General features: G+C 30.8%; 1 protein-coding gene across 1 annotated transcript in view; it reads right to left on the reverse strand.

The window, feature by feature from the left end:
• LOC124364488 (calcium-binding mitochondrial carrier protein SCaMC-2-A) overlaps positions 1 to 15,668 on the reverse strand; it is a 104,270-nt gene extending 88,602 nt beyond the window's left edge. Inside the window, exons 1-2 of the mRNA XM_046820022.1 lie at positions 15,162 to 15,668; positions 7,252 to 7,378 (exon numbers count right to left, since the gene is read on the reverse strand). Of these exons, the coding sequence (XP_046675978.1) occupies positions 7,252 to 7,378; positions 15,162 to 15,365 (331 nt within the window). The 5' untranslated portion in view covers positions 15,366 to 15,668. The remainder of the gene's footprint in view (positions 1 to 7,251; positions 7,379 to 15,161) is intronic.
• Positions 15,669 to 16,323: the final 655 nt, after the last annotated feature.

Here is a 16,323-nt window from a genome sequence, read left to right on the forward strand (position 1 = left end):
GAAATTGCGTGCGAAGCCGCGGGCAACTTTTGCAAACAATTATTGAAATGCGCAGCAAAGCGCGCCGGGCCCGCTAGTACTTTATAAAATAAATGAAATAGTAATTAAGCTTAACAAATGTCTCATAGTGTGACAGGTTCAATGTTGACTCAATGTAACTAATATTTAAATTTAATATTAATTTTTATTACAAAAATAATAACATACTGTTTACTAACTTTGTCATAATTATAATTTAGAAGATTGTTTTTAAAATTCTAACCTGTAATAAATAATATTAAATAAAAAACTACTAAAATCATCAACCATCCGACTAAATATCCATACAAATTATTCAAAACAAAAGCAAGTTAAATAAATTATTCTATGTATTTCAAACGTGATAATTCACAAGATATTAAACCATTAATTCAAAACTTATGTATGAAGCAATAAAAATACAAACTATTGAGAGAACACTTAAAATATTAAAGAAAATTAAATTTCCTGTTTGGTTACTTTTTTACACTTTTTATTATGTTATCTGATTCACATACAAAATTAACATAATCTATATACTGAATACGGAAGATGTAAAAGCAATATTCAAACACATTTAATTAATATAATTTGTAAAATCTAGACTTCTTATGTTAAAACATAATTTTAATAATTTAATTAATTAATTCTGATTTTTTTTATTATTAACTAGCTGTTACCCATGTCAATTCAAAAATTGAAAGGTGTAGTCTTTTTATTGAAAACCTTAATAATGGAACATGATGCAAGCCCTATGAATTTTTCAAACAGAAGTAGACAAATATCTGGCACTTAGTCTACATGGTTAAGAAATTTAAAAAAAACAATTACAATTTGTACTGATTCTTATTTTAGGTTTTGCGCATATAGAGGCATGGTTCTAATCAATTAAATTTCTAACACCACAGTTAAATTTGCCTGTCCTGAAAATATAACTATAAAGGTATTTCTTCCAGTCCAGGTTATTTCCAGTGCTGTAGTTGGCTTTGCCTTGTTGCCCAGTAAAGATAATATATACCAACAGAAACCAACTTCGATCAAAAAGTATATATTTTCTATCTCTGTAATTGACTTCAGGTCTAAGATATTTACTATGCCGTAGTTGAGTTTGCCTTGTTGTGCAGATGAAGAAAATACATGTACATAGGATGTACACACAATTAATTGTTTTTAAATTGAGCTGGAACAACCACATCAATAATTAAAAATCTAAAATTTCTTCTTGTATTTATGCTCTTCAGAAAATGACTACTTTGTGTGACCTTAACACTCTAAAGCTTGTTATTTTTCAATTATTCAGTTGCATACATCATATGGTGTAAGTATTAATGGTAATACATCTATTGGAAACTTAAACAAAATTTTACTTCAGAAACAAGCTATTAGAACTGTGCTGAAGTTGGACTGGAGAGTCAGTAAAATACCACTTTAGGGAACTGGGTATACTTACTGTATAAAACAAGTACATTTTAGAAACAGTCTGTTTCACTAAAGAATATAATAAATCCATCTCTGGAATTAAATCAACAATACAATAAAAGATACCAGGAATTCAAAACTATAGAAACCCATGATTAGAATAATTAAAGAGAAATCTACTTATACGGGCATATTTTTTTAGAAAAACTCCACAGAAAATAAAACTAATTATAGATCAAATAAAATTAAAAAAAAAAAAAAAAACGCTAAAATAAACATTATTATGAAAACTCCTTTTATTCTATAAACCAGTTTTTTAATACAATGGTAAAGGGTATTTATTCTAAATCATATATGCAGTAAGTTGTGTTTGAAATTGTGTTGAAGGTTAAAATATTTATATATTGTATTATTATTTAATTATTTGATGTTTAATAAATGTTACACTATTCTATGCATTGTACAAAATAAATAAAGGTTTTTTTATTGATTGATAGGACTTAAAAACCCCACATCTGCAGCCTTTTCATCAATGAATGGTCTAAAAGTGTCTATTCCCACCATTTAAATTCACTTCTGGTCTAACTTATTTGTTAAGATTTTACACTTGAGTTTACCTTGTTGCACTGATAAAGAAAATATATAGCCTACATATGTAGGTCTCAGAAATCTACTTATATTAAATATCTGAATATAATATATTTGGTGCTATAATTGATTTTGATTTCATACCTTGACCAAGGAAATATATATATAAAAAAACTTAAAAAGAATACTTTGGTCTAAAAGCATATACTTCCGTTCCTTGTGTTTTGCTTTCAGTATAAGAGGAAGTATGGAAAACCCATGAAACTAAGTTCCATTCAACACTTCAAAATAATTGTTTATAATAAGTTTAATATGATAGAAATCTTGTTTTATTGGACTTTAGTATTGAAAATAATGATTCTTTGAGACATGTTTTTGTCCATTCCCTGTTTTTCCTTAAGACACATTGAAAATTTCAAACACAAAATAAATGAAGCTAACCTGTTTCGAATACCTTATGTGTAAACATTCACAGTTTTGTTTAGTAAGATGAGTTTTTTAACACTGTTTCAATAATATTTCATATGCATTAATAGTTTAAATTCAATACTTGTAGTGAAAAGTAGATAATAACATTGCAATATACATTACGCTACTGATCAACTGTGAAAAAATTTAATGTATGGACATTAAGTTTAAAAAAAATGTAAATGTCAACAACAAGGGATTAAGCTGAGATGACAATTTTCTTAGAAACAATGCTACAAGCTCTTCACACTTTTTAGCAAAGATATTTGTCCTGTAGCACTTACTAATAGTATTGGTGTTCAGCAGAGATCTCAATAATACTTATCGTAAAACAGTCTGATGCTCTACAATACTTTGGCCCCCACAACCAATATTTACATTAATATATTGTTGTTAAAATATTTATAACCTGAACAATTGAACAATTTTCGTGAAGAGATTTGATTAAAAACCATTTAATTAAAAAATAAAATTGTAAATTTATTGTAAAAATTTACAACAAAAAAAGTATTCTCTCAATAAAAAATACAAAATTAAATTAAATAGAATGGTGATTTTTATTTTTTATAAAACAAGTTACTTTTAAAATCAGTTTATCTTTAAAAACTAGACCCTATCACAACACCATTAAATCTGTAGCCTCTTTTTATGTAAACACCAATGTTTAAACCTCATTGAAATGGATTCCTTTTTGTTAGTAAGTTCTCTATTTTCAATAGAGATATTTATCAAATTGCTTAAATTGGTTATACTTAACCTTTTGCGAATGTCTCTCATTTCAAAATAAAATCTGACTATAACATAATCTCAAAAAATCTCCAGTACGGATGCCAAGACAAGACGTTTAGAATCGTACAACGTTCGTTTCTGTTCATATGTGTGTCCACTACGGCGCACAGCACTGCTGTCATAGCAACAAGCATGGCGTTAGATAATTCTCCCACATAACAAGTATTGATAACTTTAAATATATAGACACAGATATAAACAAGCTAAATTTTAATTAAACTCCCTTAATTTTCACTCAACTAGTTAGTTTGTAGTTAACGCTCAAACTTGGGCATCTATACAATATGATCAGAGTAGGCAGGCATTTCCCAACCATTTCGGCATTTCGTCAGCTGACAGAGCAGCATGGTGTCTAATATTTTATATACATGAAATTAAATGTGATGACAAAATATATGGTGTTATTATAGTATCATTGAAAAACAATGTTTTTAACATTGTAAACTTATTTCCAAAATGTGATAAGCTTTTCACGGTTAGTTGTTCTTTCTTGCTTTTGTTGCCATTTTGCGAGAGTTTTTCTCAATAGCATCACATTTTCTCTGCTCGTTTTGGAAAATGCGACAAATGCAGTTGTAGCATAAACCTTCTTTGGCAAACTTCAGTTGAAAGTGTCAACAACAGTTTACTGTCAGTTAAATTTGGATTTTGTTTCAAACACATTATCATTATTTTTCCATATTATACAATTTTGGGAAATTTTATCCACTTTCTTCATAAGAGCCTAATGGTCCAAAAATACTTTTTTTAAAGAATTAGCCGAACTGGTCCAGCCGTTCTCGAGATTAGTGCTTAGCAACACGTTTAGCAATTAATTTTTATTTAGATTTTGTAGTCACTTTATTTGGAAAACACTGGTATTCAAACCAAATGAAAAGAGCTATCACATTGAGAATCATCTATACCTCAATACCGCTATGTATTGAGGTATTCATATATTGAGTACTGGAATCGGTTTAAATCGGTTCATTAAATTTAATAAAATCTATCAATTAACAACATGTAAATCTGATGCAATACATTTTTATGAGAATTTTCACAAATTTAGAGACCAGTGGGGTGAAGCCCTGATATCAGAGAAAAACTTTTCCTTAGTGTGCCTCTAAAGTACAAGATAACTCTATACAGCAAAATGTCATGTCTCTTTCTTTCATGGATTTAGTAGTAGTAGTATTTAAATACTATAAATTCACAGTAGTGCTACTGAACTATTATGGAAGCACGTTGGTGAAGTTTGACTTGGACGTTAAAAACAGAACGTTTTCATTTTATAATTATTTCAATTGCATTTATAAAGCTTTTTTAAGTTGCAACTGCAAGTTTTATTTATTTTCTATTTTGATTGTGGTTCCGCCAGTATGGCAGAAATTAGTTATAATAACAATAAGCACATTTTGTCCAGATGCGTTGTTGTGAATTAGGCATTCAGGAGTGTAACTTTTCTGAGAATGATGGCGATTGGGATGTGGACTCAATTTATCAACTACGACCTGACTTAACTATTCAAGAGATTCTGATGGCAGTTTGGTAAAAGGAGATATTGTTAAAGTTGATTGTTGGTGGGTGAAAAACACACTACATTAACGCTGACTGTGGAGCAGCTCTAGCACAGCAAATAAAACCACAGGCTGGTTTCAACTTATTGAAAACTAACTACTTAAAGAGTTAATAAATATATCAGTATTCTTTCTTGGAGGCTTACCACAAAAATTAATAATAGTTTTTTTTTTTTTTTTGTTCTAGTCTGAAACCAATTTTTACACTATTTTACGCAGGGACCATTAACATAAAGATATATATATAAGTATATATTTATGTTTTTATAACAAAACTGTTTAAAATTTTTTTTTTATCCTTAATTTAATAAATTTCATAATTTTTTAATATTATTTGCTTCTAAAACCAAGAAGAGATTAACTAGAGATAAGAAATCCAATCTTTACTAGATTTACTAGTAATATTTAACTTAATTTACTGTTATATGGCTTTCATTTTTATATTGAATATTTTTACGTTACGCTTGTTTGTTCGTTTTTTTGCACCAATCTCATGAGATCTGTTTAATTACTTCAACAGAAATCTAAAAAACTTTTCTTTGGTATAATTTGTAATTTACTGTAATGCCTCTTCTAGACCTTGATCTAAAAAAAAGCAAAAAGAGCTTAATACCTAAATCATTATGGTTACAAATTAAATAAAACTGTAAGTCTTCTTCTTTGGTAACAATGCAATAATGCCAATCAATATATTCAAAATAAATCACATAGAAGTGGCACATATTAGAACTGATCAGGTGTGCAAACCTAGTTATCCCACTTGAGTAAGAATTTTACATTCTGTCAGCTTAAGAGTTATGGCTGATTTAAAATCCTGGGACAGCTGCAGACAAATTTTTAAAGAATAGAAGATACTGAAGTCATAAATGTGTGCTGAATGTTACAAAAAACTTCCTGATAAAATTAAGAGCATGGAGAGTCTAGAGCATTGAGTCTTAGAGCACACTGCCATTGGCTGTCGGAGAGACCTCCTTATAATTTTAATGAATTTTTAAATGGGAAGATGTTTTTGACAATGTATCTTGACTACATGTTGTTATTGTCAAATATTGTAAACTTTTGACACCATTTAACCCTTCCAACGCGGTTAACGCCTATAGACGCGGAACTGCCGATGCTTTAAACGCGGATAACGTCTACAAACGCAAAAGCTTTACTTTTGAAATGGCGAAGAATTAGTTGTTAAAACTTCCGTAAGAGAGAAGGTCGATATTCCTTTCGACTGTCGGGATTAGACAAAACGCTTTGTCACCGTTGGTGGACGTTGTAACGGTATCTACTCGGGTTGAAAGCAATCGCCGCCATTTTTTTGTATGGCCTGTGACGCGGCATACGCCTACAGACGCATTCGTTTCATTCAGCTGTAACTACTTCTGTGTTGGTCGTATGTTGGTTATACTGTTAAACAAAGTGTTTTGATTCAGTCCGTTGTTATTCTAATAGTGTTTTAGTTTGTTTTTACCAACATTTAGTATAATTTTTTTACCAAACTACGAACAACGTAGTTTGAGCGCATTTTTGGTATATTATGTGTAATTTTTTTTTCAATTATTTGTTTTGTATTTTATACCAGTTTCACAATACAAGTCCAGTTTATTTATTCAAAATAAATAAGGTTTATAAGTACAATATTTGTTTCATTTCCCTTGTAGGCTATTATATAAATAAGTTTGTGTTGAATTTCATATCCTTACATTTCAAAATCTTATACTGAACTTATTTATTTTTATGTACTAATTATACAGGAACTTCAGTTACAATTTACTCATTATAAATAACCTGTATAAATGTAATGTAATCTGTCAAATAGTGTTCCTATGTACATTATCCTGCAATGCAGTTTATTCAAAATTTCAAATGTTTTCAAGCGTATAAAATTCTAAAAAAATATATGTAATATTACATGTTTATTATTTTTTCTTATAAAGGTAATACCAAGGAATATGAAACAAAAATTAGCATTGGGAAATTTAAAAAAAAATATTTTTTTATGTCTTAGCGTTTGACAGTAATTTAATCTAGCGCTTTAAGGGTTAAATTCTTGATGGTTTTGAAATAAACTCTCTCCCCCCTCTCACATACCCTGAGGAGGTAAAGAAAAGATTAGTAAACATTTAACTCATTGTAACTAATTATGACAGAAAATTAGGCTAGAAAATTATTCTTGTCAAGAAAAAAGAACCAAACAGAGATATATAAAAGGGTAAATCCAAAAGAATTAGGAATTAGAGAGGATACAGAATCCTAGGTCTAGAATGTTTATAGCTCAAAACAAGCATAAGTATAGATACAAATAACTCCCTCTATTTCCTCTCCAATATTTTTCATGCAATTATACTATTTTTATGGCTACAATCTTAGTAGTACCACTATTTAGCTTAGAAGCTTAATAGATAACAACTATTAAACTCACCATCTCTGTTCTTATCTATATGGGAGAATCCTAAGCGGAGATTCTTCTCATGCTCCCTTACATAATGGATGAACTCTGCCAATGATATATCACCACTCTTGTTCTGATCCGATCTTTCCAAGAATTTCTGAAAATTAGTATTACTCCTTAATAATCTTTTCAAGCAATAATATTACAAGTTTCTTTTTCATCTATACATACTTTACACTTATAAAGTATTTTAATACCAAAACATTATTCTGTTAGTTATAATTCCAATCATAACAGATGAGTATTAAAATTCTTGTATTTTTCTAAGCTACATTTTGCATCTTGAAAATTTTGTCTCCCCTCATTAGTTTTCATACATTTTAGCTTTGGAATTTTTGAACGGCCGTCACTTTAATTTGTATACAGTAAATGTTTTTACTTCAGCAGAAAGTAACACCCTTATAAGACGTACAAACATGCAAAATTGCAATGACATAACTTAAACTATCTCTGAATTATGATTTTTTTAATAAACAAAAGATGCTAAACAAAGTGAAAAAGACCATAGTGTAAGAGGGACCTTTTTGTATATTTTTACTTATTGAACAATTCCAAAATATTCTTCCACTTTTGTTTAACTATATACAAATTTTATAAATAAATTATATCAAATAATATGAATTACCTAACATTCAAATAGAATTTTCTTTAACATAAAATAACTAACTTTTGATTTTAAATATAATACAATATATATATATATATATATATATATATATATATATTCTTTATTCTTTATTCTTTACTCTTCATTTACAAAACATAAAGAAATGTGATGGCATCATAATACATAAAAATATTTATATTAAAGTGATAATTGTTTTAGTTGTCTTCATGATGTTAATACTCTTGCAGTGAGCAGAAATGTCTCTGTGATATCCAGTTGTCAAGATTTCTCTTGAGCATCTTCTCTGTAAGGTTCTTTCAGTCCTGATTTGATCTTGGGATAACATGACTCCCCAGAACCCAACATCCAGGGAATAAATGGACCTTCACCAAATGTGGACGTGGAACTCAAAAACTAACTTTATGTCCATAAATTTTCCAGTCCCGAGAAAAGACACAAAATAGATTGTACTTCAACAGATCAGAAACAAGCTCTTGTATTGATGCCATCTTGTTCATGAGATGTAGAGATTTCTAAGGGTCCAAGCAAATGGCAGAAAGTAGTGAGCAAACCAAAGGATTTTGTTGGACCTCAATTAAGTATCATAAATCATCAATCGTGATTGACAATTTGATAACCAGCTCTCAATCATAGGACTGTTCTACACATGGCAACATGTCATCTTTCTTTGTTTCAACTTCTTCTTTTCTAGGTCAGTTTCTTTGATAGGTCAACTATTGAATTTACCTGATTAAAAAATTCTGAATGGAACCATGAATCCAGACTATAATTTTTTTGGAAATACTGACATAATGAAGACAAGTGACAATCGTTATTTTTATTGATGTGGGAAATAATGTGCCCTGCCGTAATGCAGGAAAGTACAAAAACTTGTCATCACATTTTACACACTAGCTCCAATATTTTGTAGCCTATTCAATTCTTTTACACAAAGTAACCACCATTAAAAAATGAATGAACAGATCTAAACAATTTTTATACAGTTATACATGTTACCTTTAAAACCCATTAAAACAATTCGATAGTGACACTTTTATTCCTCGTAAATGGCTTACATAACTTTTATAGTAGCTTTCAACTTATACAACCATAAACTACATGTAGAATAATAAGTTAACTAAAAATCACAACAGTAGTTGTAACAATAAAAGTGAAAACAACAATATAAAAAATAATAAAAACCAGTAAAAAGACAGAACGATTATTGCTAACAATAAAAAAAATATGCAGAATGTTATCGATGATAACTTCAAAAAGGTAAAACAGATAATAATTTAGTCTAGCAGTAACAAAGAACAGCACAAAAAGTCTTTTTCAAGCCTCGTTCACACTTGCAAACTTATCCCTGGAAACATTATCCGCTGACTTTCTCCAAGATGTTTTCTTTCGTATCTGGATATGTTCTCAGTTAGTCTGCTGACTGTCCACAGTGATCCGATAAAAGACTGTGTGTTTGTGGAGACAAAACAATATTTCCTGTTTCCTAACCACATGGAATACTTGTGTTTTGTCTGAAGTCTGCATATGTGGACAAGACTGTTGAGAAGGTAGGGAAAGCAATCCACAACACTCGAATTATCTGTTTGGATATTTTGAAGGTGTACTTAAAACTGGTATAAGAATCACCACTTGCCAGTTACCTGAAAGTTATATGTCAAAGTTATTTCGCCTGTAATAAATAATAAGGAGCTCGATCAATCAAGTCGAATGTGGCTCTGTAGCACGCACAATTCTTTGTTATCTTTGACCCAACAAAGGTTAATAGGATCCCAAAATCTGTAGAGACCATTTTTTTCTGTAGAGGAAAGTTTCTGAACCTGCAGCATCTTCTCAACAAGTCCATGGTTCAATAATAAGTTTAGATCATAATATGAACTAAATGAACTTACAGGCAATATGAGCTGTGTCAGCATATAGTCTGCCAACTGTTTACATATTAAGCAGTCTGCAGTACGGACAAGGCTTCAGAATACTAGTAGGTTATTTCCGTTACACTACACTAGCAATTTAAGTGCAAATTTTTTACATGGAAATTTGTTCAGAAACATCTTACCCAAGGGTTATGTTATAATAATTGTAACATCTTCAGTTGCTAACATAGGATAAATCTGTGCACGTCATAAGTACAAACGAAGACACTTAACACACGACATGTGCACAAATTCAGAATATTATATGATATACTTAGACAAAAAGCTATGGTTGGTCATCTCTTGGCAACTCTGTAAGGCGTTTGAGGTAAGACAAAAAATATATGCTTATCTGAAGAGTGAAACCCATACCAATGCCGACAAATGTATTGACAAACACGTTCTGTCGAAGCTAGCTTTTCTTCTTTGTTGAAAGTTTGTTATTGAGATTTGTAAGGTGATTACAAAAGATTTCCCGCCTTAAAACATTTTATTGAAGAAAATTATGTAACAGTGGAAGATGAGCTGAAACTGATAGTGTATTTTTATAAATACCTTCCTATCAACGATGTCAACTCTATAATGTGGGTATCAAATCCGTTTGACAAAGAAATACCCTCTTCTCACTATCTACTATTAAAGAGGGTGAACAAACTATTGACATCCAAAGACTAAATAAAAGATATATCATTAAAGACTGGATTCAAAATGAACTCGTAGCTAGAGTTTTGGTCAACGTTGAAAAGTAATACCCACAAATTACCAGGAAAGTGTTGCGTGTGTTCATACCGTTTGCTACTTTAAGTATACAAAAATATTATACACACAAAAAGTTAACAAGCACTCAAGTTATTTTCGCTTGAATTTAGGTACTATCCCGAGGAATGTTTTTCCTTTGTTGCCAGAAGTGCAGGGCACCAAAGCCTAAACTGATGGTCCGGGGCATTTCCAATTGGCAATCTCAGATCACGTGCCAGTTTAAAAAGTTGGACGATCTGGGATGTGATCTGAGGTAAGAAAAGTACTGAATCTTGGTGGCATCATGCACTTATGACGAAAAACATCCCCTGAGACGGTACTCTAATTCAAGCTCAAATCACATAAGCGCTTGTAAAGATTATCTTTAACTTTGGTACTACTAGTAACATATTTATGATAACCTAATCTAAAACTACTTAAAAAGCCTAATAACAAATAGTAGATATGGACAGAGTGACCTCCTACTCGCTGACATTGCTTCCTTTTGGGAGGCAAAAAGACAAGAACAGATCGTCATAATTACATGTAATTTTCACAGTAAGTAAAATAAAGTCTGTTCTCTTTAATAATGTAGTTTTTTAATTTCCCGTTAACAAAAAATCTTCCAAAAATAGTGGCCTCCAGATAACACCAAGTACCGAAAACGATCAATAATCTTTACCGTGGAGACAGAAATGATGAATAAATTTCACCATGGAGATAGAAACCGTGACCAAAATGACAAAAACAGAAAAAAAGTTCTGAAAGAGTCTAAAATTATCTTCCAACAATTGATACACCTTTTCTTCCAACTCAAATTCTCACGTGAATATTAAAAACCTTGATATCTCTTCACAAACCTACTCATCATTAGTTTGTTATCCTCCCCCACCCAGGAACCAAAATTCCTCTCAGTCCCTTATATCGATATACTAATAAAGATAAAACCTAAAACTAGACAACTTTAATAAATTTTGTTCATTGTTTACGACTACATAAAAATTCTTTCTGGAAATGAAAATATACTATTAACGTGGCTAAAGTAAACATTATCCCAAAAATGAAAATTTCTTTTAGTGTGATACTTGGAAATATAGATGGTTTTATACCCTTTTCACAACTTTACAGCTAGTGCTAACTATGAAACTAATCTATAAGTTGCTTAAGTCAAGTGATGAAGTCAACAATTTTAATACCTTTGGGATAGTTTAGTTCAATGGGAACATATATAATTATGGATATCAAATTTGATGGAGTTAAAGCCCTGTTTGATGGTTTAATACGTCATAAAAGCAAATATAACACAAAATAAATTTCTGTCCATTACAGAGTAAATTTAGAGGAACTCAAATTGAGTCCGTGGCCTAAAGGAGGGTTAATTTAATTAATGACCAAAACCACACCTAATCTTAACTTCTTTCTAATTTTGTACCAACCTACGGCCTACTTACAAACCTGGAAACTTCACGGCCAAATATCAGTTTCATGGCAACTCGCAACAAACAAGTACTTTAACTCAATAAAATATTATGCTTGATTATAAAAATGTCAATAATTTTCTTTTCTTATCACATAATACATAATTGATTTCAAAACTTGCAGATCTAGCCTAATTAACAATTAGAGTTGAACTAGCAATAGCCTAGTTGAATCACTATACAACAACACATGATGCTGGGTAATACAGCTAACCATGGGACGCTCAGGTATACTGTTGGAAGGAAATAACACTGATAAACAAACACAAGGAGACGCACAGCATACAAATAGGGAGACTTTAATAAGCAGCCTACACTCGTTTTTCGGTTGTTTTTATCGAACAATTCGATATATTATCCATTTTGATATATAAAAATCATACACAAAGGAGTTATAATAAATTACTAAAACAAGAAGTATAAGTATTATAATACTTATAATAAACAAGAAGAATCTCGTACATTACAGTTTTAAAAACATAAACTTAACACTTTCACTGCCACCTCGTTTTAACTATCTTCTTACACTGCTACCTGTTTTAATGATTTTTTTAAATCAATATTATTTTTGACCAATTGTAACAAAACTATTGCACTTATATTTTTTCAAAGCTGAGTTTTTCCTCTTTCAACACAAATGCTCATGCATAAATATTTTCCAACTGAAAGTCTTGTTTTTAAACATACAAATATAATGTTTTTTGTAAAAAATAAAAAGTTGGCCAAAAAACATTACCTGTGTACTATTTTATAGCATAAATATATTTCTCGTTATTATTTGCTGTATTCAGTATTTTAATTACTGTCACTATAGCTACAAACATTTACAATTTAAATCCACTTATGTTTAAATTTTTTTATTGTGGGCCTTAACCCACTTGTTGGTCATCATCAAAATCTTCAACAGAAGCTGGAAATATAGAAAAAGACTGTAAAATTACCCATGTAATAAACCATTTATTTATAAAAACAAAGAGATACAAGCTTTTATTACTATTATGCTGATACTTGCTTTTTTGAGTATTTAACCCTTTTAATCCCAGCCATTTTTCCATGGACTTGCCAGAAAGCCCATGGCGATTTAAGGGACCGTAGTGCAGAATTTTGGGAAAATACATCTAGTTTTCTTATTTTTGAAGATAATTTTTAGGTTTTTGTTTTAAATTGTTCACAAATAAGTGTACTCTTAGATGTAATAGTTTAAAAAGTACTTTTACAGAATGATTTGCTTTTTTTAGCGTATTTATACATAAAAATTTTTTTATTTTTTATAGTTTGGACATACATAAAGGGTAGAAAAAAAATTGTAGCCCCTGAAAAATGAAGCAATTTTGTTGTACACATATTCCTTACTACACACACAAAATTTGAAGAACTTTCCTTGATAAATGCAGGAGATATATCCAATTAATTGTATTGCTGCATAAGCACTTCTTCATATATTTCCACATACACGTCAGTAGAAGTATACAGATATGTATACTTGTTTTTGCACTTTTGAAATAATAACAATTGTAAAATAACACAAACTAATTGTAATGGTTTGTAAGACTAAAACTTGTTTAATTTTTCAAAAAAATAAAAGAAATAATATTTACAATATATATACATTTTATATAAACAACTCAATTCATTGTCTTAAAAATACCACATTCACTACTAATAATAGGGTACTTTGGGATTATACCGACCACACCAGTATGAAGAACACAAAAATATAAATGTATAGAAACAAACATGATAGAACGAAAAAACAACTCTTTAATTACAAAATTACAAACTTACAAGCATTTCCAGGCATTGTGATCGGTATTGTTGTCGCTGTTATCTTATCTTTCTCGAGAATCCCGATTACGACAGGCCACGCGGCATCACATGATTTGCACGGTACATAATTGCCTTTCCATTTCAATTCAATTTATATTTCTGATCAGATAGGTACTATCTCGAGGGATGTTTTTCTTTCATTGACATCAGCGCGAAGGCATGGCACTCGCATTTTGGGTGGCGGAGTGTGATCAAGAATAAAAACAAGTTTTGAGTGTTTTTTCAATAAAGAGTTTAGTTTTAGTTTGATCATGTTTGTTTTTATTGAATTTTTGTGTTTGGAGAAATGTAGAGGTAAAACACGGAAGTACAACAAAGCGACGCAACAGCCGAACGGGCGGCGAGACTCTGCAATCACGTTATCTACTAGACCGCTCGACTTTGACCTCTGTCTGAGGATGGGGAGGGGTTTGCGATAAGACAATTCCTGTTTTATATTGACGAAATATTGTTCTACGCTAATCTAGTAATAAGTAGAATCAAAATGTCAAATAACGATTCATGTCTGGGTGTGGTCGGTATAATCCTAAAGTACCAATAATAGTGTTTATCAAAGTGTTTTCACTCAATGGTAACTTTTCTCTACGACGTTTACTCATGTTTTTTTACTAATAATACAATAAATCACACGAAAAACAACCGCTTTCAATCACGCAAACTAATTGAGGTTATAAGTCAGCATACAACAACAATGCAACTGAAGTCGTCTGACAGCTGACATCGACAAATAAACTACGCTCAATGACGACGACATACAATGCCAATTGGAAGGTTTATTGTTTTTGCATGTAGCCCGTTTCTTCACCGACTACTATACCGAAACTGATGGCATTTGGACATATTATTAGCCAGCTACATTAAATTCTCGAGACGTCCGGTATATCGGACGTTGGGAATTTTAGCTAGACCACCTCTGTCCGATATATCGGACGCCGGGGCTAAAAGGGTTAAAATAATGTCAACATATCCGTCAACTATAACTAATAAGTTGAAATCATATGCTAAGTTAAATAAATTGTAGTATCGAATTATTCCTTCGGATAAAACCATCGAACCAATCGAGAAAAACCGAATAATGAGTGTAGGCTGCTTAGTAAAGTCTACCCTACAGTATTAAGCGTTAAAACTATATAATAGGCTAGTTTTTTTTAGGAGAATAAATAAACGTCATATCAGGATAATTTCACTTAACCTACACAAAGTGAAATTTTAGTACAATAGGGCTACTTAAATTTGGAATTAAAAAACATTTTCACTAAGAGGTGGAATAATTTTGTCATTTGCACAAATTCAGCTTACCTCAGCATATTTCTGATGAACTCCAAATTCTTTCAAGGCTATGGACAAATCATGAATATCAATTTTCCCATTTCCATCCAAGTCAAGAGATTTGAACAGTTTTTCTAGACGTTCTTCATCTTCTAATGGTAGTTCATGCAAATAATGAGGTGGGTGGCCTACTATTGGATTCGATGGTATTAGTAAGATATTACTACCTACCATGATGATGACCTATTTAACTAAGTTAAATTAAACTGTTTTACAGCGTCTGTCAAAATGTCTAGTCGTAAATGTTTATTTTATAACAACGTTCATTTTCTAAGAATAACGCAATATCTAGGTTAGATATTACAGAAGGAGGCGATACCATAATTTAGCTTTAAAGGACACTTTAAAAGCATATCTACATAAGAATTTATCATAGTTACTTGTAGCAAATGCAATAAATCTCTCTGAAATCTATTTGGTAACATAAAATACTACAAATATTCACAAAATTTGCTCACGAGCCTTAAACGGTACAGATACAAAATGCAGAAAGCTGACAATCAACAATGCTAATGCGGATTCAGTCAGCTGGCCTAGCAGACCACTGCAGTAAAGGCTCCACAAAGAAGTTTTGTGGATAAAACAAAGAGTTAAGCATGATCATTACAACTTCCATATTCATTGTACTATTCAAAGCAAACACCAGCAGTTAACGGACTCTAATGTACTAATTTCATAAGTCCTAAACAGAACCAACAAGAAAGAAAAAGTTTTGGATTTTATTCTTTCCTCTATTCCTATAATAACGCAAGGTCATTGTCATAAATCTCTGACAATCTCTACAACACAACATAGACATTTATATTTTGCAATAACGTCCTTGGAATTAGGTGATATTTCAAAATACTTTTTATGTACCAACTGATACCTAGTTCATCAGAACTGAATTGCTTCGATCTGTTGAAGTAAGTCGTCTAAAAAGTTCCAGTCAGCGCCAAATCCAGTGATCTCTCCAAAAGTAGCACTATTCCGTGTGACAATGGTACAGAATATCTGGGGGAAAATTTACATATAAAGTAAATACATAAATATACCTGAAGCATTTTCAAACCTACCATAATTATACAGCAGTGTAGTATGATATGTGTATAACTCATTCCGACTCTTGAAGTTTGAAGTTTCCACCTGTTTT

Source organism: Homalodisca vitripennis, chromosome 1 (assembly GCF_021130785.1).
Source record: "Homalodisca vitripennis isolate AUS2020 chromosome 1, UT_GWSS_2.1, whole genome shotgun sequence".
Classification (NCBI taxonomy): Eukaryota; Metazoa; Arthropoda; class Insecta; order Hemiptera; family Cicadellidae; genus Homalodisca; species Homalodisca vitripennis.